The sequence below is a fragment of the Podarcis pityusensis genome, assembly GCF_964106645.2.
Source record: "Podarcis pityusensis genome assembly, chromosome: 2".
In the NCBI taxonomy this organism is placed as follows: domain Eukaryota; kingdom Metazoa; phylum Chordata; class Lepidosauria; order Squamata; family Lacertidae; genus Podarcis; species Podarcis pityusensis.
This window is the reverse complement of record NC_138029.1, coordinates 49,786,632-49,812,841: the sequence shown is the minus strand read 5'-3', so window position 1 is coordinate 49,812,841 and position 26,210 is coordinate 49,786,632. Positions and strand designations below refer to the sequence as shown.

The 26,210-nt window shown below is 39.8% G+C and overlaps 1 protein-coding gene and 1 long non-coding RNA gene across 4 annotated transcripts in view; one reads left to right on the top strand and one right to left on the bottom strand.

The window, feature by feature from the left end:
- LOC308471357 overlaps positions 1 to 5,963 on the top strand; it is a 65,416-nt gene extending 59,453 nt beyond the window's left edge. For both annotated transcript variants that reach the window (XR_013982896.1, XR_013982897.1), the window contains one exon: positions 5,893 to 5,963. This is a non-coding gene — a long non-coding RNA (uncharacterized lncRNA). The remainder of the gene's footprint in view (positions 1 to 5,892) is intronic.
- The window catches only part of DOCK2 (dedicator of cytokinesis 2), a 255,858-nt gene that overhangs the window by 26,707 nt on the left and 202,941 nt on the right, over positions 1 to 26,210 (bottom strand). For both annotated transcript variants that reach the window (XM_080995208.1, XM_080995209.1), the window contains 8 exons: positions 15,320 to 15,405; positions 9,906 to 10,062; positions 8,263 to 8,303; positions 6,658 to 6,748; positions 5,842 to 5,961; positions 3,579 to 3,668; positions 2,743 to 2,847; positions 1,618 to 1,759 (listed from right to left, as the gene is read on the bottom strand). In XM_080995208.1, coding sequence (XP_080851334.1) covers positions 1,618 to 1,759; positions 2,743 to 2,847; positions 3,579 to 3,668; positions 5,842 to 5,961; positions 6,658 to 6,748; positions 8,263 to 8,303; positions 9,906 to 10,062; positions 15,320 to 15,405 — 832 coding nt within the window. The remainder of the gene's footprint in view (positions 1 to 1,617; positions 1,760 to 2,742; positions 2,848 to 3,578; positions 3,669 to 5,841; positions 5,962 to 6,657; positions 6,749 to 8,262; positions 8,304 to 9,905; positions 10,063 to 15,319; positions 15,406 to 26,210) is intronic.

Here is a 26,210-nt window from a genome sequence, read left to right as displayed (position 1 = left end):
CCTCTTAGGCTGGAGATGGACAGTAATTTTTCAGCATATTAAAGTTGTATGTGAAAGACATCATGGTTTGTGGCATCTATGTATGCTCACCTCTGGTAATTATTTTCAAATGAAGGTTCATTAGTTCAGTAGCAGAGGTCCCCAGCATCTCCAGTTAAAGCTGGGGTTGAGCTCATTCAATCCTCTTGCTATTGGGCTCCAACTCCCATCAGCCCCAGCCAGCATGGCTAATGATGAGGGATGATAGGAGTTGGAGTCCAACAACTCGAGGGCCAGAAGTTACCTATCCTGGAGTTTAAAGATCAAGAATACCTTTGCCAATCACAGTTGATAGTGTTGAGTTAGATGGACCAACTGTCTAAGTCACCATAAGGCAACTTCGTTTTTCAGGGTTCTATAGTAGGTTTAACCAGGGACGCGGGTGGCGCTGTGGGTTAAACCACAGAGCCTAGGACTTGTTGATCAGAAGGTCGGCGGTTTGAATCCCCGTGACGGGGTGAGCTCCCGTTGCTCGGTCCCTGCTCCTGCCAACCTAGCAGTTCGAAAGCACATCATGTGCAAGTAGATAAATAGGGACCGCTCCGGCGGGAAGGTAAACGGTGTTTCCGTGTGCTGCTCTGGTTCACCAGAAGCTGCTTAGTCATGCTGGCCACATGACCCGGAAGCTGTCTGCGGACAAACGCCGGCTCCCTCGGCCTATAGAGCAAGATGAGCGCCACAACCCCAGAGTCAGTCACGACTGGACCTAATGGTCAGGGTTCCCTTTACCTTTTTATAGTAGGTTTAAAAAATGTATGTACACTGAGGAAAATAATAGTGTTATTATAGCACTTTCAACTCTTAAAAGTAATTTTTTGTCTTCAGCATTGAACCATGCAATCCGGTATAATATAAAGAAGTGAGAAATGAATGCATCCCACATTGTGTTTCATTAAGGATTCTGATATGCACTTAGCACTTAGCACAAATGGCAGATTTATCTTTATGGAGAAAGACCCTATTTCAATTTTAGAATGTGCAATTTGCTTCCTCCTCTCTCCTATCCTCTCATGCAAATATATTTTCTCCTGCCTCCCTTCCCATAGTTTGCTTATATCTATAGTTATAACTATAGATAAACACAAGTATCTGGAACTGTCTCTCAAGTGATGTTGGTTAACTCAAACATTTTCTAAAAAATAAATACATAATTAAAAAGAAAGGTGAAGATCACTGTGGCCAACTGGAAAAGAGCTGCTGAACCCAACAGATGCGTACTTACAAAAGCAGGGATGTTTTTTACTGGAAGGTCATAGCCTACAAGAGAGTACATTAAATACTTCAGAAAACCTAAACTAAATATAGCATTACACATTAAGTAGAGTAGTAAATTGTGCCAGTTACCGAGTGCTCATAGAGCCACAACCAAGCATAGCTTCTTGGAATATGTGAATGTCTATTTGTATACTCCATATATTTCCAATGTATATGTAAAACACTTTAGGAGTTTATCTTCAAAAAATATACCTAAAACACTGAGAATTTCAGTATTGCTTTCTCTAGACTTCCATCTAACACTAGGCATCTCTTTCCCCTTTATTAATAACTATAGATTATTAATAAGGATTATAAGGATACATTGGCCTGTGGAGTTTTTGATGTTCTCTCCAGGGGGTGCAGTAGTAGTCATTTTTTCAGCATTTGGAAAGTGGCTGATCAGCTGCGCTTGAAAATCTTCCCTCCGCTCATATTCTTTGCCACGATAGATGAACACTTTGTTCTGCAAGAAAAGCTTAGATGACTTTTGAGACTACAAACTTGTAGATAATATTGCTATGCATTAGAACATTACTTACTCTTTTCCTCTTAGCAATAGTGAATGCAGGCTGCATATGCAACACTGTCTTCTTAACACCACAATATTTCAAGGTCATCATTTGCAACACATTATATGTGAGGGCCAATTTAAAAAGGTGAATAATAATAAAATTTTATTTATATCCCGCCCTCCCCAGCTGAAGCCGGGCTCAGAGCGGCTAACAATAGAACCTTGCCATTCTTTAAAGAAGCAAAAAGTCCATTTATTATGGACCACTGCTCCTTACTCACACAATTCTCCTGTAGGTTGATAGGCTGGGTAGGGACATCTAGTATTCTTCAGTGTATCTCAGGTTATGGCTGTGCCGCTAATCAGTTTTTGAAGGGTGAGGAAGCGGAAATTGACTTTGTGGATTAGCAGCATTTGAAAGTTTAAGCTATTAACAGCAACAGGAATCATAAAAACTGTAGTAAAGGCACTGCTGTTTTATGAGATTTCACCTATACAAATTACAAATATAAATGGAAGCGCACTAGATGTAATTGTCATTAGATTTCCTGTTTCATTCTCTGGGCTATTTGTATTGCTGTTATTATTGTTCATTAGGAAGAGTTCCAGCTATAAACCATTCCTTAATTATGATTGTCTTGTAAAAATCCAGAACATTCCCTTATCACCACTGTAAGCCTCTTCTAACCTTGAAAGCAGCAGGAAAAAGAACAGAATGCAATAAATCACATTTCTTTCTGAAAACGTGACACTCACTATTGTTACAAATGACACTTCAGATGGCTGCAAGAGAAATCCTGTGCATTGCAGAGTCAAATGAAGATAAATCTCTCCTGCAGTAAATAACTCCATTTTCACTGGCAGAATATTGGTGTTCCTTAGGGCTATGTACAAACAGTTATTAAAGATAAAGTACACAAAGCAGATGCATTTACCCTTAGAAAGGTGGGGAACCCTTGGCCGTAATATCCAACAGCAAAGTAGTCTGGTTTAGGCCTCAGAATTTTCATAATATTTTCATAGAACTTTGCTTGCTGCCTCTGAAAGTAAAGATACAGATAGGTTCCTTTAGCATCACAGTAAAAAGAAACTGGTTAACATCACTTTCATTAAGTAGGCAATTATGCTTTACATAGCTTCCTTGAGCATTTGTATATTAGTACATTTGCATATTACTATGAAAAGAAAAACAACCATTCACCCCACACAGCGAATTATTTAAAAAATTCTGGAAGAGATAAAAAATTGATGCCTGAAGCAAATAAAATCTGAAGATTTAGAGGACATTTGACCAGAAAGAATTTCATGTGCCTTCCAGCTTGATGAAGATTTCCTGGCTACATCATAGCTACCCTCCTACAACTTACAGAATGTCATAACAGGTCCACTCCTCTCTCCAATCAACTTAAATAAGAAAAGAAAGCAAAGATCATTTTTATAAGTGTTCTTGATTTACTTTTATTAAGCAGCTTAATACAGATTGACAAACACCACCTAATTAAATTTACACATGCACTTTCATCACTCAGCAAATGCAAAACACACTTCAGGATTTGCATATATGGAAAAGCAAGGAGGAATCAAATACCACAGACTGCACTTTTAGTTCACTTGACATCACATATTAAACTGCAAGTCTTTGAACATGGAGTAATTCAGCAGTATGTATGAATCAACACGATTAATGCTGGCCATCGGATCTACATAAAGGTTTTAAAAAGAAATACGAAATTACAAGTAACTGGATATTTTTGGAGAGTGGCATTCCTACCAGGTTCTGGCTGAGAAGTTCATAATCAAAAATTTCCATTTCATACTGTTCTGCCAGCTCTTTGCACAAGGATATTGCTTCTTCCCACATCTGCAACACAACAGGACATTCAGAAGCATAATCACAAGATCACAAAAATAAATAATGCTTACAGTCATCACCAAGTATGGCGATCTTAGTGATGCTTCCAGGGAGTAATACTGGGTGACTGTGCTGTTTGTCCACAGTGCTATTTCATATCTATATGAAACTGCTTGGAGTGATCTTTAGGAGATTTGGGCAAGGTGTCACCAGTATGATTCTGCCTAGCTTGATTTCTTTGTGAAATCTGAAATGAGAGTCCATGCATATTCTAAAATGGTGCCAGCATGAAGTCATGGGTTCAATTAGTGCTAATAAGGTTGGATGGTTTTCAGATACGTTGTTGTATATAAGATCATAATAGGGTTGCACTTTTTCTGAAGGAAGAGGTGCATAGTTAGGGGTGCTGCTCTCACAAGAGCCCCAGATAACCTCAGTGGCTTGGAGAACACGTTACCAACTTTAGCTGGTACACCAACTTTGGAATTCTGTGGACAAGAATAGTCTTGTCATAGTGATTCATACATTGGTAAACGCACTGTTAGGCTACTGCAATGCACTCGGTTCAGAAGCTGCAGCTCATGCAAAATACAGCTGTTGTGGTGCTTAGTGGGACATCCAGCTTTCCACATATTACACCAGTGTTGAAAGATCTGCACGCTGCTCAGCTTTTTGTGGTACAATCATATTTTGTTTTCATCTAGTCCTTACAAAATTCTATTGGTTATTGAACTGCTTAGAGCTTTTTATTACATTAAGTGGAATACATTTTTATAAACAATATATATATCTAAAACACCACTAATTAAGGATATGTGTAAAATGAAGTATTAGAGGCAAATGTATCTGAAACACAAAAGACTAATGTGCAAAAATAAAGGTGTAAAATTATTAAAAGAAAGGTGCATGAACCATTAAAAGAAGAGCACAAGTAGGGCAGCTTTTATCTCTGAAGACCAGAAGAATGTCACGTCTGCTACCAGAGGCATTTGCTTTGAGCCAATATTTTTAAAGGCTTGTGTGTTACCTTTCCAAAAGTATTATATTTAAGTGCCATAAAGGGCACCTAAATCAATCTAGCCTACTTTATACCCATCTCTCTTTTAAGTTATGCATACCTGCTTGCTAAGATGCACAAAAATATAAAGCTAGAAATTCAGCACATAGCTCATTTATTTCTGATAGAAGATGTATGATTTTTGGGGCACCGTCAAGAGTATCAAACAACTACACACACCTTCTGATAAAAACAGGCTAATGTTAATCTTAACATGTGATATTTCATACATGCAAATCTCAAAATTTATTATTTTATTCTTGTGGGAAGACTTCCCTAGGTTCTTGCTGTATCAGTACAAACTTAATGCAGTAAACCAGGTCTACGCTAAATTAGATCAAGTCCACCTTTGTGCAAACATGCCCTTATATTAAAATCTTCTTTTTAAGACAAGGACACCAGATATTATCCAGATAACATCTACAAATCTCAACTTTTCCTCCACTCTATAATAGTGACCTATTTATGTACACGCACTGGCCTTCTCCACATCTGTGCCACATTTCATGTTGCCATGACAAAAAGTAAATGTTCTGGAGAATAAACTTTCACAATGCTATCACCAAATTCCAAGACCTTTTGAACTATTGCCACGGCTAAATGGAAGATGTCAGTTGCACAGGGTAGAATTTACTACAGACTAGTGCCTTCCTAGGAGATAAATACGCCTTCTGAAAGAAAGCCTTTAAGTTCTCCAGTGATTTCAATGCAAACATCTGCTCCTTACAGATAAAAACTGCTTTACTATTGACCTCAAAATATGATAGATCAAAGCCTAGATGGCTTTAGCAGCGTCACGTAGACCTTAACGTGTTGGCTTGATCTCAATACATAATCTATGTGTTGCCTCAATCATAGCAACACCTTGCTAATGGAAACTTGCATACACTTGTAAAAAATAAATCTATGCACAAACACTATGTTTGTACCACCAGTAAGACTAAAAGCAATATACTTCATGATGTATGCAAAATGGAAAGAATGTTATATTAGCCCATCAGACTATTTAAAAAACAACTGGTGAGCTTTATATTGTGGAACAAACTTAAAAGCCATTGTCTAAAGCTCCTCAGCAGGAAATAATAATAATAATAATAATAATAATAATAATAATAATAATGGTACCTTTCCCTTGTCAAAGTATTCTATTATCATCTCATACAAGTGTTCTTTCAGGTGCCGATGAGTTTGTGAACTCTGAAATTCTGTTTGCATGACTTGGGGAGTGCACTGTTCATCAGACCACTGAGGAGGAGGAGGAGGAGGAGGAAGAGAAGAGAAAAGAAGAAGAAAATACATAATTGCCATCTGTCTATAATTTAGGAGCTGGAGTGATACAAACAAAGCAGTCTTGTTCTGACAAACCAGGTACAATACTGTAGTTGAGTACAAAATACATGCACTGAACATGGACCCAGTCCTTGTCCAATCACTCACTGTGTGCATTTCAGTGTAAAACAACACCAGTGATATGCATGTTGATTCTGATGGGCAAATTTGCACATGTACATTTATATCTCGGTAGAAATATACTTTTTTTAAAACTAATTTTTATTAAAGATTTTCTTCGGTTACAAAAGTATGTGCATTGTCTCTACTTTTGGGTCGTAGAGTCTTTTCTACAAAAGGACACATTCTATTCATGTAAAAACACGCTGATTCACAGACTGTCCGGATTGAGAAGGCGATTGGGCTGGATCTGGCCCCCTGGCCTTAGTTTCCTACCCATGCTGTATACAGTATAAGGCCGGGGGAAGATGAAAGAGCGTGGGATTTAAATGCGCTTCAGTGCTCTCCCATTTCAAACTTTGTTAGGGGTGCTAATGGAAAAGGGCCAATGGTTTACAGTTGTCTTGATAGTCCCCTGTTTGTAGGCCATGAAATGTATCAAATGTTAGTCTCAGCCACAGTAGACCAACTGAAATTCATAACATTACTTACTTTCAGAAGCGAAGCATGCAGCAGAAGAGTATAGGCTGCCTCAGTGTAGTTCTCACAGTCTAAATGAAGATCCCGAAGTTTATACAAGTACCTGTTAGTGGATGAAGCGAGTGAGGGAGACAGAACAAAAGAAAAGTTAATGAAGAGTTGGCAAGATGAGCAGGACTGCCACCATTCAAATCTGGGACGTATAATAATAAATTAATGTATTAAAACTGAGTTCAGACTAATAGAACTTTAAAAATGCTTAATGTCTGGCCGGATCAAATGTTATATTTCTGACTGCCTTCATTATGAAGCAAAGCTTGACAATGTGAAGGCACGAAAGCTAACATACAAATGAGAACATAATGAGAGCTTTGAAGACCACTCCCACTGACTTTTGCTGCATTACAAAAAAGAGAAATGAGGGAGCCTCACATCCTTAATTATTCTCCTTTCACCACTTTGCTTCTATCTATACTGAAAACAGGCTTAAAACCAGAGTTGGTGCTGATGCTTTCTTGTAGTCCATGAAAGGCGCTACATATATCTTCTGTCAGTTGCAGCTGACATTATCCAAATTCACAGAGACACAAAAGGCTTGCTAAATATCCATATCCTTATACTGTATTCATATAAGGGAAGAAGCAACATGCCCTGATAAGAAGATAGGCAAGTTTCATGAAGAAACTGATGTAACATGTTGGAATTCAAAATTTTAAGAGCAGTGCATATTCAAAAGAAGGGTTATTTTTTGTGGGGCAGGGAGGAAACAGTTCTTGCATTGTATTTTTATTGTTCCAAGAGAAAGACAATGAACATCAGAACTGAAAGCACAGGTAAACTGCATGCACTGCACATCTCCAAGTTCACATTGCAGGTACGATCCATCTTGACAAACTGCCTGTCCTAATATACTAGTTTGAAAGATGCTTGTTGGCCTGCTTTATAAAATCCTAAGTTTGCCTATGAGTTGAAAATAGGGAGCGAGGAAGGGAGAAACAACTTGCATGTTTCTAGCAGGGTTTAAAATGCTGACTGTTGCCTATGGATTTACAGATACAATTTAATGGCTTTACAAATCTAATGTGCCTATTTATCATCATCACACACATACTCACAATATACATCGTATAAAAAAGCTGTTTCTGCAAAGATATCTTCGACTTCTGATCTAATTCCAAATGTAGTGCTCCATGTGCAAGACACTACAGCAGCAGCACACCCTACAGAGCAGGTCTTTATTTACAGATTTTTGTCTAATGCAAAGCAAGCAGGATTGATTCCATCTGCCAACTTGGAATGTGTCATCTACTTTGCTTCAAATTTCAGCTCCCGTTACATAACTTTTAGAGAGAGAAAGCCAGGCACCTGATTGGTTCACTCAAATGAAATACCAGGGTGAGGTGGGGAATTAAAGTTATATGTATGGCATGGCTTAGTTGCAGAAGGCTCAAGCAAGATTTATACAGGACTGGATGTGCCTTAGACATTGCAAAGTCGAGGGGAATGGAGTGCTATCAGTTATTTACCACAGTTCCATATAACTTCCTGTAGATTATGTGAGGAAAAGCAATAGCGGTATCTCCAATAACAACAAAACCAGCTGAACGATCACCATACCTTATATACATCTCTTCACGGTTAATCTCCTTGTAGAAATTCTAGGGAAGGAAAATGAATGAAATCTGATCACCCTTGCACACAGAAATCATGGTTAGTTTCATTCAGGGAATCACTTTGCCTTTATGTCATATTTCATCACTAAAAGTTCAAGGCTTTAATTAGCACTAACATGAATATGCATTACTTATGCACTGCCTCTGATTGAAACCAGAATTCATACAATAATTGGTCATGTACTGTCCCAATCTAGGGTCATAACATATTTCCCCACAGCAGTTCTGCTGATTCTCAATGAAATGATATTTTGAAATCATTAGGGTGAAAATCTTTTGAGTTCATGACAGCAAGTTGATGAAAAGTTTTTGCTTGAGAAAAGTAAGAATCAGGCCTTCTATCTGCCGAGTGATATATCATGAATTCTAATGTATATGTTCATGCTGGGGCTGACAGTTTTTCATAAGTAGCCAATGGGACGATTTTCGATCAAATACACAAACTGTGACATACATTCGATGACAGAAAACAGGGTGGATAAGTTAGGCAGCTCAGAATGGCCAATACCCTTGTAGGTAGGGCAAATGTTGCCTTTCTCTGTAAGGTGTGGCTTAGTTACAGTGCTGAGCATTATGATTGCTCAGTTGGTTAGATTGTGGTGCTGAAAATGCCAAGGTTGCAGTTCGATCCCTGTATAGGGCAGCTGCATATTCCTGCATTGCAGGGGGCTGTACTAGATCCTCAGGGTCCTTTCCAACTCTACAATTATATGATTTCTATGATCTAGAACAGGGGTCAGCAAACTTTTTCAGCAGGGGGCCAGTCCACTGTCCCTCAGACCTTGTGGTGGGCCAGACTATATTTTGGAAAAAAATAATGAACGAATTCCTATGCCCCACAAATTACCTAGAGATGCATTTTAAATAAAAGGACACATTCTACTCATGTAAAAACACACTGATTCCCAGACTGTCCACGGGCCGGATTTAGAAGGCGATTGGGCCAAATCCAGCCCCTGGGTCTTAGTTTGCCTACCAATGATCTAGAACCATACGTTGTTTTCTATGAAGTATACAGCAGTAAGAGACATAAGCTGTGAATCAGAAAGTACCTGGTTCATTCAAGTTTTACCTCAGGCATGAGTACACTAGGTATGATTCTACCCTCTAAACCTCAGTGTCCCATCAACAGGATAAGGGGAATTGTATCAACCTACCTTACTGGGCTACTGTAAGAATTACTGATCTAATATAGTACCCCAAAGGTACTATATAAATGTTGTTGTTGAGCATATTGGCTTGCTGCTCTCTTAGCAGCCCGATTTTATTTTTTGGGGAATGCATGGAGTGTTCTCTTAAGGCTTTTTGGATAGAAGTTTCTACCTAACATTATACAATTTAGACTTGATAACTTATTTTTTCCCTTCCAGGTCTATAATAATAAGAGGATACAGTATAGCTTCCATTTCCTTTCTATGTTTACTCCCTTCAGTCATTACTATGAGCCACCTTCAAAACAGATCAAGCATTTGCAGATTTTGTAGATTGCTCACAACTTCAAAACATTTCCCCACCATCCTAGTGTATGGATTTCTTGATTTACTATCTGAAGAACGTCTTCAAGCAAGCCTTCAAAACACTACACACCAACAAATTCACAGTGCAGCTCATGCGGTTGTTCTTGCTTTCATCATTCATCACAGCACGGTAATCCAACAGCTTTTCCAAAAGGCCTTTGACTAGGCTTACAAACGTTTCAACTGCCCTGGCAATCTTGGCATAACTTGAGGAACACTCAGTGAGACTGAAAATAAAGAAGACAGTATGAGAACCAGCTTGTTGGAGAAGACACACTGGTGGGTGTTCCTCTTGGCAATAAGAAGGGAGGGGAGAGAGGGGAGCAATGAATAAAATCATTTGACTGCAAATCTGAGATTATACCTCTATGAAATGATACTCTAGGCACTGTTGCCCAGAACCCCACTATTCTACACACACGTGTACATTGCTACCAGAATGGGTTTTGCAGGTCTGCCATGTTTTTCCAAAGTAAAGCTTCTGGCTGCTGGTTTAAGTTAAAAGCCCAGAAATAAAAGAAATCAAGCAGTTTAGGTTTACTCATCTGGGAAATGTGTGCTCACACCACCTCCGTAGTCCAACCTGATGGCTATTTCCCTACTTCTGGCATTTGGTTATATGCCCCCTTGCTACCCAATAAGCAAACCTTATTGATAATTCATTCTGATTTACTAGCACAAAGCTTAAGCAGAGGTTAGATTACATATGGTCTTTATTGATCATTCATTCTGATTTGTTTGAATGCCCTGCAACCATCTGGATTTGCTTGCAGGTGTTTATACATCTTCCCTTTAGTGATTTGTTCATTCCACACTTTCTCTATGCATTTCCCTGTCACTTTCCAAACTGCAAAAAGGCCATTTCTTTTTTTAAGAACCGCTCATAGGTCCTTATAATATCAGTGGAAACAGTTGGTCTTGGCGAGTATTAACCATTTCCAATTTTAATTGTTTGAATTCATTGTGGGATGTATCTTGATTGATTGATTGATTGATTGCTTGTATTATGCATATTGTCTTATTTATATGACGTTAGCCACCCTGAGCCCGCCTTTGGCTGGGGAGGGTGGGATACAAATAGAATTATTATTATTATTATTATTATTATTATTATTAAAAGTTGAACTAGCATGACAGAGCCACTTCAACTGCACAAAACCAACATTCCAGTATGCACTTAAATCCCTCCAGCAAGATAGTGACAGACTGTTTCTCAGGCATGGCAGAGCTGGTCAAGTACTGCCATGTTACCCAACTTGTGCACGTCTGTGATTATGTGCTAGAAATACTGTGTGAACTAGAAGTACATGCATACACTACAGTAAGCCCATGGTGGCAGCAGACAGTTATGCCATGGTCATACAAATTGTTGTAATCCTCTGTGCATAAGTACTTCCAGTTCACAAAAGTACTTGCTGTCCTTGATCAGGTGTGCAGAAGGTCTACGGCAGTTGCAAATGAATTTAATATGATCATTTGGAGGAAATCTCATGGGGGTGTTTTGCCCATCCTGCCAGTCCTATCCTGCCTTTTCACTACCATTTCAGTGAGAAAATGCACTGGAAAGATAGGATAGCTGCTTCTGTACAGCAAGGTAATTTTCAGTCTTGAGTCATTGAATGTGTGACACTACAGGGCTGCCTGAATGTATTTTCTTCTTGTCTTCTGGCTTTGCTTTAATGTGAGACAGGGGATTCATGGGCTCTGACAAAGTGAGAGGCTGGTGATGTTTCTTTTTGCACCATTATAGTCACATCCTGTTAAAGCATCCTGTCTTCTGATCTAGCTTTTAAGTGACTGCAGCAGCAACTAACCAAGTCCATTAAGGATTTTAAATCTGATAAATTATGGAAATTATGAGGGACACTGCACTGGAAAATAATGACAAGAAGTTAGCAAATGCTCAGTTTCATTCTTCACCGTCTTAAAACACAATTATCCTGCATGTCTTGAATTGTTGCTTTGCTGCAGTATGTACAGTTCTTGATTTCCCTGGGCTTCATTAGTATATTCATTTAAATGCAAAGCTGTGTTGTAATGCACTAGTATATTTTACATATGCAAATATATTTTGTAATTCATTGGCATTCTTTAGAAACTGCAATCTTGCATTTTCATTAGATATCATGGCATTATGTTTTAATAGGTATTTAATGTTACCTCCAAAGAATAATCTAACTTTCAACCTAATATTTGGGCTTTCCATAAGGAATGTGAGGAGTTACTCTGTACACTGGGAATTTATTTATGCTTCCGTTTGTAGTTCACTTGCACCTTGCTCTTCCATCAAAGGCAAAGGTGGGAAACCTGTGGTCTTTCAAATGTTGTTGGACTATAGTTCCCAACATCCTTCACCAGTGGCCATGCTGTCAGAGGCTTTAGAATTCCAAGACCACTCTAATGATACAGCTACAGATTCAAACTCACTCCATTGTGACAGTGAAAAACAACCATGGTCAAATCCTAATTACCCTTTTGGCTCAATTTAAATTGATTTCTCCCTCGTAAGCATATTGAGTTTTCTTCTCCTTGAGAAAAGTTCCATAGAGGTGTAAACGTATTTTTCCTTGCTCTCTGCAATCTAGCACACCAGGGACAGTGGACTATAGCAGCATCTTTTCACTAAAACACTGTGTGCAGTGCTTTGCATTCCTATACAAAGGGCATATTTGACATGGAGGAACATTCCTCATACTATCCTCAGCCTGTGTTCTGAAGTGACCCAGTGCCACATTCTTTTTTCCTAAGGTTATTGGATTGCAGTATTACTGTGTAGTGCAATCTATTATATTTAAAACAGCATTTGACTTAATTTCTATTGTTTCCATCTTCACTGGTATCTCAGTTGAATAACTTCTGACCTCCAGGACACAATTGATGGTATGGCATATTCTTCCCATATTGGTCTTAAATAGGTTTTGCAGGAGGGAGTTTTTGACATGGAAGTATTTTCAGAAATGCAGTTCTCCACATTTTAACTTTGAGAGTTATGAGGAGGAATGTGTTTTGTATACATCAGACCATCTGAAACCATTACTTTAGAACAGAGTAGCTCTATTCCTGTCTAACATGTTACCTGTTCTGCCTTCTGGAAAAGGGCAACATACAAGCATCAGGCAGCAGAATATGAGCCAAAGCAAATTAAATAAATAGATGTTCCATCTCATTGCTTTTACAAACAAACAAACAAACAAACAAACAACTTATTATCCACAGCATGTGAAGCCTTGACTTCAGGTGGCACAATGTTTCTGGGATACTCCAGAACAAAATAGGGGTCATGTCCCCAATTATTCACTCTGGCTATTCCCAATCTGGCAGAAATAATATAGATGGGAATCTATAACAAGGTGAATTTCATTAGATTCTGTCATCTCATGTAACAATTCAATTGAGCAGCACTGAGAAGTGTCAGGGTGAAATACTGCAATGCTTTCTGTGGCATTCTCCAGGAATCTCTATAATTTTGAAAGTGCAGATCATCATCATTTTATACGTTCCAAGCTGATACATTTCCACAGACATATTTAACCTCTTTCCTCAAATTTCTGCCTCCAAAAAGGACCACTGTCGGGGATGTTTGTCTTCTGATTCTTGAGGTATTCTGCTTAAACTTATTTTTCCCTTAAAAGGCTTAATTTACCTGAAAGTTTGTATGTAGTTTGTAATAATTCAAATGTAAGTGCAGGGGAATGGTTCTGCGCTTCAGGAAAGAAGAGATTTGTACATTTCAACATGATTGTCCACACTTCTTCTGTGACCTCTATGCACAGACCTCTAGCTGCATATGTATTAATTCTTTTCTGATTCTTAGGCTGCTCTTTGATAAGTTGATTCACAGTTCAACTGTCAAAGAGCATGTTCAGAGTTAAGCATGAAAATTAAGTATTATTTTGTAAAGCAGAAAGTTGTAGGCCACAGCAACAAAGAAGGCAAAGTCAAGAGATGATGCAGTTCATCATATGTTGTTTCTGTGCTGAAACTGTGCCTTTGAGATCAACAGCTCCCTTAGATAATAAGAATATATCTTTACCTTGGGAAAAAGAGAAGTAATTATCCATTTCCTAGTATGGCCAGAATTATGGTGGGTGACAAGTTGAGGTAACAAAGCCATTACTATACAGTACTTTTGCTCTTATGCTTGTTCAGTTCCATTTTAGAAACATAACCCATCCACACATGTTAAGAAAAGGAGGGAAGGGTTGCATTCATTAAACAGGATATTGTCCAATGACCAAGCCAATTTAATTTCTGTAATGCCTCAAAAAGTGTAAAAATGTTAGCCAATGTTCCCCTACGTATCACTATTTAAACTTACTTAAAGGGGATCAATCAGCATCTGAATGCAAAGTACCTTTGCAAAAACAAATTGTTTATATATTATGGACAGTTCCTTACAGCTGATATGCATGCCTGTATGTGGGTAAAGCCATGGATCCATTACTGCTGCTTACCTGGCTGGTGTGGGGCTGAGTGGTGGTAAGGTCACGGCCATGTAGGTGTCCCAGTGAGACCAATCAGGTACTCCCATGGGTGCACCCATATGCCCTGACCTTGCTGTTGCACTGCCCCAGTCTTGTCCAGGTAAGCAGCAATGGCACTGGAGTCAGGAAGGCTGCTCCACCCCAACATACATGCTGCTACAAGTCAGCCATCTGCTAGGCAGGCGTAAACTGTGCTAACCTCTATGGTGTTTGATGCTAGATTGAACATACTAGCTCTAACAACAACAAACCCAGTAGCTTAGCTCCAATACCACATCCTAACATGTTCCAATTTTATGATGTACTTTCTGTTTTGCTTCTGAGTCAGGTCTACCATCTCTGGAGAAGTTTGTGTTTTGAGGCACACTAAATTTGAATGGGAATGTTTTATGCCTGAAGCATTTTTCACTCCCTGACTGTATATACATTTGCATGACAGAGCACAGGTGCCCTGGGGGCACAATTGAGTTACAGACCTATGTTTATTTAAGACACACACACACACACACACACACACACACACACACCACCTTAAAAGAGGTCCATTTAAAGAGATTTTTCAAGGAATACCCTGAAGCTAAGCAGAAGTGGATCTGGTGGCCATATTCTCGGAGACCACTGGAAGCCCCATGTAAGAACAGGGGAGAAGTACAATAAATAAGTGACTATATGGATCATACTTAAAATAAATGTTCAGCTTTAAAATATAACAACCTTAAAAATTGTGGGAGGCATTCATCATCGTGCTAAAGTGATTGTTCTGTCAGGGCAAGCATTTCAACTTACTGGATGGAACAATCTCCATTCTCCTCCCACTGTGTGCTGTTCTGGAGGTTCTCTCACACAACATTCCCCCTGAACCAATTTTGGGATGCGTGTGGAAAGAAGAGTGGAAAGCCCATTTGTACAAATGGAAGTCCTTGTGCAGGGCTTCCACTGAGGGGGCTCATTGACTGAATCCTACCCAAAAACTAAGGATTTGCCCCTTCTTTGTACTTACATTGATTCAAACAAATGCAGATATTGCTCATCTCCACGGCCTCCTTCCACTTCGTGGTCCAATTTTAAAATTATTTCGTTTTCAAACTGTTCAGGGAAGGAAAGTAAAACCTTTAACCACTGTGTACATAAAGGAAAATACCTCCCCCACACCAACCATTTAAATATTTAAGAACATTGACGGTTACCAACAGCTTGGTGATTATAGAAATTAAGACAACATTACAGACTGAAAACATAGTATTTTTTTCCCTATAAAGATGGCTGTCCCTGTTAAAGTATTATTGAGAAGTCAGGTTTTGATATTATTGCTGGGAGTAAAGCAACAACACATGCAATAAGTTCCCTGAATTGGGGGAGGGGGGAGGTATAGACAGAAAGGCAACCTGTCTGTGCCACTCCCTGATTCCTTACCTTTCAAGTAACTTTCCTTCCTTCCTTCTTCTTCTCCAAGTTAGTCAGTCCAAGCATGAGCTAGCATGTACTAGTGTTAAGTTCTGGCTCCATCTGGACCACATATAAAATCTAGATTTAGAATGGCTTTGTTTGCCATGAATAAACCTTACGTTTTATTTATCTTTTAAAGTAGCAGCCTTACCAGACTATTTTTTTCTGCACAATTATAAAACCTACTTGTTTAATGAGGGTGAAAAATACAGTCATTTACTATGAAGAAAAAAACATGGCTAATTCTGAGTTACTCTGAAAATAAAGAACTGAGACAAATTTTAAAGGCAGTAAGACTGACTGATGTGTGGAGAAAAAGGTTTTGCCTTAGACTGCTGAAGCTCTAAATAGTAATATCCAGGTAAGTCTTATCTGAGAAAATTTGACTTCGGTGATGAGCCATTGCTTTTATAGTTTGGGTTCTTAAGGCCTGTAACTTTATTTTTAGGTCACTGATTCAGTGCTGGGTAATGGCTATTATACATATGCATTGAAGAATCCTATCTGAACAGAAATTGAATTGCTTCTGGGGGTTTTTTACAGTGATAGTGTGTGCACATGCATGTGTACATGCATGTGTACCCACCCACTTTCTTTATAAGGTGATTTATAACCTCCAGCCTTGATTCCTCAGAGAACTTAGTTTTGACCAGTAGGCTAAGCTTTCTGGAGGCGACAGAGTTGGAAACCAACAACCATCTGGGGACTCGTGGTTGAAAAACTGATTTACATGTCTAGTCTATTAATGTACAAGCAGTTACCTTGCATTCTTGGTTACCTTTGAAACAAGTGGTTAAAAAGGAAATGGAATGAACTGTTTACTGCTGGAGATTTGCCCTTTCTTGTCAGTGCCATTTGATGTGCCAATGAACCCATACAAGCTGGTTGTGAAGCTATTTTGGTTCAGGCTTTACCCCCCCCCCCCCAATCCTGGCTGCATGTGAAATCTCACCAGTGCTTGAATGTTCAAAGTTTGAGCATCAAAGATTGGCAAAGAATCATTTTATTCTATGTTTGGAAAATATGCAGATGATAAATACAAGTTGCATGGAATCACATTTCCCTCCCTCCAAGTAAAGTACTTAGGTCCAACTGGAAGGCAGAAACCCCACATGCACAGAGGTCTGTCCCCCACCTGATATCTGCCATGGACCCAGTATTACTTCACACTTCAAAAAAAAACAAACCCAAAACACCTAAGGGAACCTCGAGAACTTGGCGTGGTGACTTGTACATACACAAAATAGAAAGTGAGCAATTAAGCAGAATGGATAAATGATAATGTGAAAGACGTAAAACAAACATGGGCACAAGTATTTCTAAACAGTAATGGTTAGTCATGTTGCTTGGCTAAGAACTAATATTTTTGAAAAGGGACTAGTGCTTAAAAGGGGGAGGGGGAATCCAACAGACATCGTGGGCCAGATTCAGCGAGCTGGTTCCAATAGCAGAAGCCTGCACAAGGACTTCAGCTAGTGCAGTGGAGCTTTCCCTCTCCCTCTCCTCCCCTCATGCTCCCCTCAAATTGGCTCAGGGTGGTGGAAGAAACCCTAGAACTGTGTGTGGAGAAGAGGGGATATCATTCTGTCAGACAAGCAGAAATGTTCACAATGATGAAATGTTTGTGGCAGCTTGATGTTGAATTCTTCCAAAATGATAAAAGGGGCTGGAGCAACTCCCCTATGAGGAAAGGTTAAAACACTGGGAACTTTTTTGTTCAAGAAAAAAGAGGGATGGGGGGAGGGGCAGGAGAAGATAGAGGTGCAGAAGAAAGTGGATAGAGAGAACACCCAGATGAAAATGAATATTGGGAGGTTCAGGGCAGATATAATGAAATACTTCTTCAAGAAGCAAATAGTTAAACTCTGGGATTCAATGTTGAAGGATGTAGCATGGCCACCAAATTGACTTTCAAGGGAGTTTAGAAAAATTCATTGAGGATAAAGCTACCAATGGCTACGAATCGTGATGGCTAAAGTATCAGAGGTGGTATGTCTCTGAATAAATGTTGCTGGGGAGCACAAGTGTGGAGCATGCTGTTGCACCCAAATTCTGCTCAGGGGTTTTCCATGGGCATCCGGTTCACTATTGTGAGAAGAGGATGCTGGACTGGACCCATCACCTGTTCTTATGGCAGCATAATTAAAGATGATGAAGCTGCAGGCTTTGCACCTGCCATGTGCAGGCCCAGTCAGCACCTGTTCTCTCTCTCACACACACACATCCCTGCCAGCTGTCACTCTGGACAGGTAAGCAGGCTGCTGGCTACTGAGGTCAGTGACTGTGTAGGAACAGCAGGCTGTCCCGTGGTGCTGAGCCTGACTGTAGCACCAGTGAACCCTCCCTGTTCCGATATACCATGTTTTGATGTGGGCCCTGATTCTATTAACACAGTACACATCCAGTACAATTAGTATTTATTGCTGAATGGCATCATTGTTTCCCTGGTAACCTTGGAGAAACACAGTCTAGGGACTGAACAAAACCCATTTAAATAACAGTCAACAGCAGCATAAATAAAGGCATCCTTCATGCAGATCTCTTCACCAGTACAAATATAGAATATTTGTCTACTTCAGTACTCCAAATAACTAAATACATTGTACATTTTTGGAACAGAAATCACTTGCAAGGTTATTTAACAAGATGGCAATTTTTATAACCACATACTCAAGAAAAGTCCCTGAGGAACCAGTAGCATAAAGGTTGTAACTCGGAAATATATTTGAAAAGCCGCCCTAGAAATATTTTCACAAAACTAGAGAGCAATACTTTATAGAATCAAGGCTTTAGTCATGTAATCAGCACAAATGTCCTCTAAAGTTTTATGCTGACCAGCAGGCCCCTTTTTGGCAGGAATCTTCTTTTGCAGCTTGGCTTGAGTTCAAGCCAGGCTGCAAAACAAGAAAAGAAAGAATTGGCTGTGAGCTTCCTGTTCTTTCCTTTGAAGGTGGGTCAGCTGGTGTCATGGGTGATGGCAGGCAACGGACGGGTGGGCGGCACTGCCTGCCTGTCAAAGTGGCCCATGGGGGTGGGAGGAACTGAGGACCCCGCCTACAGACCCTGTTCTCCATCCCTGTTTTATGTTAATTTGGCAGTGTGCTAATTCATAACAAAAATGTTGAAGATGAGAGTTTGGCCTGTGGTATGCAACCTGCTGAAAAAGGCAAAACTCCAGTGGCCGAAGAGTGTAAGGCAAAGCTATGCATGCTTCTTTAGTTGTTAAAGGAAATAAATGCACCACCTATCCCTTGCCACTCATTGTTACTCTTATAGCTGCCTTTGGCACAGCTGGTATAGTATGGTTTGTTACCACACCAATACGTAAGTTAGCAAAAGCATTTCCATCTTTTGCTATTTCACTTGTCAATATCTGTCCCAACATTTGGTACCTGAATTATACTTTAACTCATGTTATGTTTGTGCTGTTGTTTTAAACTGTTTTTATATAAATAATAAGGGTGCTTTTTTTCTAAATGCTTTTAAATGCTAGCGTTTAAACTCTTTTTTATATTTGCAAGTATTTTATATGCATTTTATTATACTGTGATTTGCTGCCATGTGGGGAGAAATGTATAAAACAACAACAACAATGCTGCAAATAGATATTATGGCAAAGATGTCATCAACCCCAACATCAGTGCACCTCAGTCTCTCTATATTTTTAGTTTGATTGGATTATAGTATCCATTATATACTAGCAGACACCCTACCCCACAGAGCTGTGTTTTACCCTTTTCTGCTTTAGAGACTTTGCCCCTGGTTACAACTGAACTGGCTCTTGGTCACTTTCCACTTAGTCTTAATGCTTGCACTAGCAGTATATTTCCTTCATTTCCCATAATTCTCTTTGTCTTTCATTTTTGTATGCACAATTTTTACATCAGCCTCCTATGTTTCTTGTGACAGCAACCTTGGCCATAAAGGACATCAGCAACACTCACGCCTACTTCAGCCCATTAACACAAAGTTATCGTATTTGGACCACTGTAAACCACAAGTCAAACATTTAATACTTCTGGCTATTGCTTAAAGCTGCTTTACAAGTACATGCAAATTTCTGATATTCCTCTGTCCCTTTGTCCTCTCCCTTCATCTTTGTCCTATGCTACCTAGATTGTGCTGTAACTAGACAGGAAACATGTCACTTCTATGCTCCGCTCTGCTCTTCAGATATGCTCAGTGTGATTAATTATCCCACTGAGTCTTTCGTCAACACTGTCTACACTAGAAGACACATCTTTTTCTTTGACCTTCCTTTCTATGTGAGGCTAGCTGGATTTGATTACTGATGACTGAGCCTTCAAAATGCTGCTGCTTAAATGTCTCTGAAAACTAAAATTCAATTCAGACATATCTTGCACAACAATGGTAGAGTGCAATGTCCTAATTTAACCATAGAGAGGGTGCTTGCTTTGCCATTTTCACTTCACAGGACACAAAAACAACCTTTTCCAAATCTGCTGGTCCAATAGTGGCCATATATCTATGCATCTCTTTCTCATCTTATTTGTAATTCTCCCTCTCATCTTTTTTGCTGGCTATAGAAAGACACAGTGCTCAGTGGCAGCACCTACATGTCATAGTAAACCATAGTTAATAGTTTACTGAGAATAAGTGGATGCCTCCTGATCCACTTCTCCCCTACTGCAAGTAATAAAACATCATCCCTGGATTAGTATTACATCCAAGCCAAAGGTATTGGTTTGTTTTGCTGAACCAAACCACAATTGGTAAACCAAAAACAAACCTGATGCACACTGGATCTAAGTGTGATGGAAGTGTTTAAACATGCATTTGGTGTATTCTGAGACATTTGTCATCATGGCAGAGAATGTTTATTTAAACCACTTAATCTATGTTCCATCACATTTAAAATGCTCATCTCCCTTTATCCATTAGGTCTAGACGACCCATCCCTTTTATCACCCCCTCAAAACACTTAATGTTTATGGTGCTCATAATATTCTAGGTGGCTCCTTATGTAGTTTCTCCCTGGTGCTACAAGCTTCTATTTGATCTATAAAGTCTCACATCCAAATACAAATCTAACCTCTACTTTTGGATGAAAATCCAAAATAGGCCAGGAGGAACTAAAAGTAGAAGGAAGGGGGTGGGGAAGGAAAGAAAATAGGTACTAAAAAAAGAGCAAGCCTCCTCATTCATCTCTTATACATAATAGGTAACAGATATCCTTTCTCTCTCATTCACATGGGTATTAAGTCTAACTTTGATCAACACCAACCACCCACTCTAATAATAATAATAATAATAAATTTTATTTATATCCCGCCCTCCCCAGCCAAAGTCAGGCTCAGGGCGGCTAACAACAAACAAATAATCAAACAATCAAATAATCCAACATTCTAAAACATTTCATTATAAAAATTAATTAAAATCAAATTAATGGCAACCGTTAAGCAAAGTTCTGTGCAGGTTGCCAGAGGAGGGAGTCAGGCTGGGCCCTGACCAAAGGCCTGGTGGAACAACTCTGTCTTGCAGGCCTTGCGGAAAGATGTCAGGTCCCGCAGGGCCCTAGTCTCTTGTGACAGAGCGTTCCACTCTCTTTGGCGATACCCATTTCATAGACACAGCTTTCCACCCAGTTCATTTGGTTTGCGTCCTCTTTCCCCCATCCCCCATTTCTGCAGTTTCTTCCTTTATTTTATTTATTTATTTAAATTCAATTATATGCCACCCTTCATTTGAAGATCACAGGGCAGTTTACAACATAAAAACACAAATACATAACATAACAGCAAAAAAACAAAAAACAAAAAAACAACCAGCTATACACCCCATTTCCTCTCTTTCCTTGACTCTGAGGCCCAAGTCAGACAGTTCCCATGACATCTAAATAGCATTTTGATAATCTTGGCCTGTTGTTCCTTTGCTGGAGTGGCAACTAAAGAGGAGGCAGCCAAAGGAAAATGCTTATCTACTGCCAGAGGGTACCAGCACATTGCCAGGCATTCAGGAAATAAAGGCCAAAGAAGATCTGTTCCTATAGACACAGTCCAGCCTGTGTCACCGAATCTTGGCAACAGTCTGTCTGCCATTTGCAACGCATTCTGCTCATTTCCCCAGGCCCTGCGCTTCTTCTCTTTAGGTGAATATAGAAACAGTGCATGTGGATGACGGCTGTTAACTATGTTGTTCCACTCCTCATTCCCTGCACATTTGGTTTAAGAGGAAGCAGGGAGTCTCCAGTTCATCCAAGAGTGGTTACCAGATCTCTTCCTCACTGGCTTCTCTGTGTATTTTAGAAACACTATCTCTTCCACGACTTCTCTTATTATTTGCTCTGATCCATATATGGAGGTTAACGCAGGCACAGAAAGTATAAAATTTAAATTGATGCGCTTTTGTTGCAACAGTGGGAAAACTGCAAGAACTAGGTGCACCACCTCATCAGAAAAATGTGATTCCTTTCTCCCGCAGAGACTATTGCAGGGAATGCAAGAAAATGAAATTAAACTGAGCACCCTCACAATACGAGGCTGTGAAGCATTGTACTGCAGAAACGCATCCAAGACAGCAAGATGAAGATATCCACCTCCTACACACAGGGAGGAAAGTGGAAGAGGGAGTTTAAGCCTCTCTCTAGATTATCAGTGAAAGCATACAGTACATCAAATGAACCACAGTAAGAGGTAGAAGTAATGTAGGAACAAAGGAAGCTGCCTTGTACATAATCAGATTAAGGTTTTGGTAATGTTGGTGCTGCCTGGCAGTAGCTGTCCAGGGTTATAAAAAGGTAAAGGGAACCCTGGAGCCGGCATTTGTCTGCAGACAGCTTCCGGGTCATGTGGCCAGCATGACTAAGCTGGTTCTGGCGAACCAGAGCAGCACACAGAAACACTGTTTACCTTCCCGCCGGAGCGGTACCTATTTATCTACTTGCACTTTGACATGCTTTCGAACTGCTAGGTGGGCAGGAGCTGGGACCGAACAATGGGACCGCACCCCGTCACGGGGATTCGAACCGCCGACCTTCTGATCAGCAAGTCCTAGGCTCTGTGGTTTAACCCACAGCGGCACCCGTGTCCCTTGTCCAGGGTTATAGGCAGGGGATATTCCCAGCCCCATCTGGATTGAACCACTGAGCTACCCCTGAGCTGTGGCTTGTCCCCTGAGCAACATAGAACTATCTCAACAGTACTGAGTTCTTAAAGGGGAGGGGGGCATACACTGAAAACATCTGTTAAGAGCATAAGTATCCTGTTGGATCAATCAATCAATCAATCAATCATTCTTTCTTTCTGGTCAAAGACCAGACAGATCCTGTTGGATCAGGCCAAAGTTCTGTCTAGCCCAGCATCCTGTTCTCCCAGTAGCCAAACAGAGGCCTATGGAAGATCACAAGCAGAACCTGAATGTAGAAGTGCTCTCCGTACTAATACAAGAATGTAAGAACCTAAGAAGTGGCTGCTAGATGAGGACAAAGGCCCATCTTGCTCAGCATCCTGTTCTCACAGTAGCCACTCAAATGCTCAGGGGAAGCCCCAAAGTACTTTCCCCATTTGTGATTCCAAACAACTGGTATGCAGCCTCCAACGGTGGAAGGAAAACATATCCATCACAGCTAGGAGCCATTCATAGTTTATCCTCCAGAAATTTATCTAACCTTGTTTCAAAGCCATCTAATAGGGAGCATCACTACATCTTGTGGGAATGAATTCCACAGTTAACTATGTGCAGTGTGAAGAAGTGCTTTGGTCTTTCCTGTACTACCTTTCATATAATATCATATAAAATGATTCTGGAGTTAAGTCACTATTCTCATTATTACTGTTGTTCAGCCTGTGATTAGGCAGCCAAAACGGCATCATCCATGCACAAGAGGGAGGCATTAGCAGGAACACCAAGGTTTGCAAGGTGGGAACTGAAAAAGAGGAATGGCCATGGAGTGCTGACTCTTTTTGGGGGGTGGGGGCAGGAACCAGGTGGAAGGGAGGGCTGAAAGAATAATTGCATTTCGTAACTGAAAGTGTTGCTCATCTGTAATGGACTGTTAAAGTGTTATTAATTGTTCTCTGTCATTCAACATATATGTTGTTATGGTGTTAAGAAGCTGGTTTATTTTAAAGTGTTGTTTGGCTGCAGTAGGTGTTAAATTGTATTCTCACCTCTATGCTATTATTATCTGTAGATTCTTTTCTTTCACTGCTACTTTTGCATTTATTTTTAGTGAAATGCACAGGGTGTTGTTGTTGGTTTTTTTACCAGACTTGTCATACTGTCTGGTATGCAGGAGGAGGGCGCTGAACAGAAACTGTCGATGCTGCAACATTTTATTGCAAGGGCTCACTTGTTTGATGCGATTTTGTATCTGTCCTAAGACTGTCTTTCTCATCCCGATAACCCAAGGCACCATGACAGATCAAAGCAGAGGGAACGCACACTGTCAGCAGCAGAATGATCATAATGAGTGGGTTCTTTGCCCACCTGGCAGAGATGCTTGTGTCACATTGCCATATAATCTTGCCAATTGGTTAAGATTTTCCTCAGGGATCCTCTGTGAGTGCTCACCATTAAGATCAGTTAGGTTGGCAAGCAGCAGAAACAGCGCCCCCAAAATATGGAACTCCCTAGCTATTGACTTCCATCTTGTCTTGTACAGTTGTTTAGGTGAAAACTGAAGACTTTCCTCTTCAATACTGTGTTTAGCATAATTAGTTTAGGCGTTACCGAGTAGCTTCTTAACGTATACAGTAGTCTTCCTAGTATGGCTATTATATCTTTAGCTCTTGCCTTGCTCCTGTTTGTGTGTCATCTTGTGGGAGCACAGCACAGCCCTCAGAAGCAACTAAAAGGAATACTTTAAATAAATCATGTCCTCCTTCCACCTTGCATGATGCCTGGGAACTGAGCCTGATCCATCAGGGTGGTAATGCTGGTGGCAATTCTGACGCACTCCTTGCCTTGCAGGATTGACTTTCCCCTCTAACTTCCAAAAGGTTCAGCAGAAACAGGATGAGTTTATGTGCTTGTACTGCCTCAAGGCTGACAGAAGTGATGGGAGCCAGGGGATTAAAGCTAAAGAGCGTAGGCTACTGGGGGAAGATGTGAACATTTTTCTTTCCTTGAGCCAAAAGTATCTATAAAAGGCTTTGAAAAACACAAGGGTAAGGCAAGTGCCTCTTACAGAACACCTTCTGGTTGCTTACTGTCTAAGAACATGCACCTTCCTTTTCAAGCAGACACCTGTATTATGCTTTCCAACATTATATTACAACCTTGAGAGGTGGATTTTCAAGAGACCACCTGTGTCTTTGAAAAGAACACGGGAATTAGAGCTCACAGTGAATCCACATCCTATCAATGAATGCTCAAAGTCAGTACTATTTTTGCTGCCGTCTAATAACTGCCAGGCAAGAAAAGTAATTTAAAAACCTGCTCACAGCTGGTTAAAATATGTGATGGAAATGTTGAGTGAAGGATTTAAACAGGGATCTGCAACATGAATACATGTTGCTTACCAGGATCAAAATAGTATTATGCTTAGGAATTAATCTTTGCTAAGCCAAAGACAAATCTTCTTTTTTAACAATAATCTTAACCCGATATTTATTTCAGTGATGTTTTCATTTATGTTGCATATTATCATTTCATCCCTTACAAATAGTTTCGAATACAAACCATTTTATTTTGGGGGCAGATGTTTCATCAGCTCAGCACATAAAACCATTGGCTGCTCATTCAGAAAACTATTCTTCAAAATGGAATATTTGGACAAAATTCCATTTAACTCTCTGTGTGGACCTTTGAGCTAGTAACTACAACTGTCTACGTCTTTGGATTTAATGAAAGGAATCTTAGAGTAATATTTAACTATGCTTTACTCAGAGTAGACCCATTGAAATGAATGAACATGACTGAGTTAGGCATATTAATTTACTCTGGTCTACTGCTCTGAGTAAAACATAGCTGAATACCACCCAGAATTGCTTATGTGTGTGTTATTAATTTCTCTCAGCATCTATTAAAATTGTATGTGAGCAAGAGAGGAAAAAACACAAAAGGACTATTTTTTTTCATAAGGGATTGAATGGATAGGATTTTTCATTTTCAAAAAACATAATGAGAAGTAAAATATTTAACATTTCTAAAAGCTGCTTCCTGGGACTTTATATAACCCCCCCCCCCATATATTAAGGGGCATATTTTGGAAATGGAATAATAAAATTGTATAGTTATAGAGTTTGAAGGTGCTCTGAGGATCATCTAGTCCAGGGGTTGGCAACCTAAGGCCTGGGGGTTGGATCTGGCCCAATCGCCTTCTCAATCCGGTCCGTGGACGGTCTGGGACTCACCGTGTTTTTACATGAGTAGAATGTGTCCTTTTATTTAAAATGCATCTCTGGGTTATTTGTGGGGCATAGGAATTTGTTCATTATTATTTTTTCAAAATATAGTCCGGCCCACGACATGGTCTGAGGGAC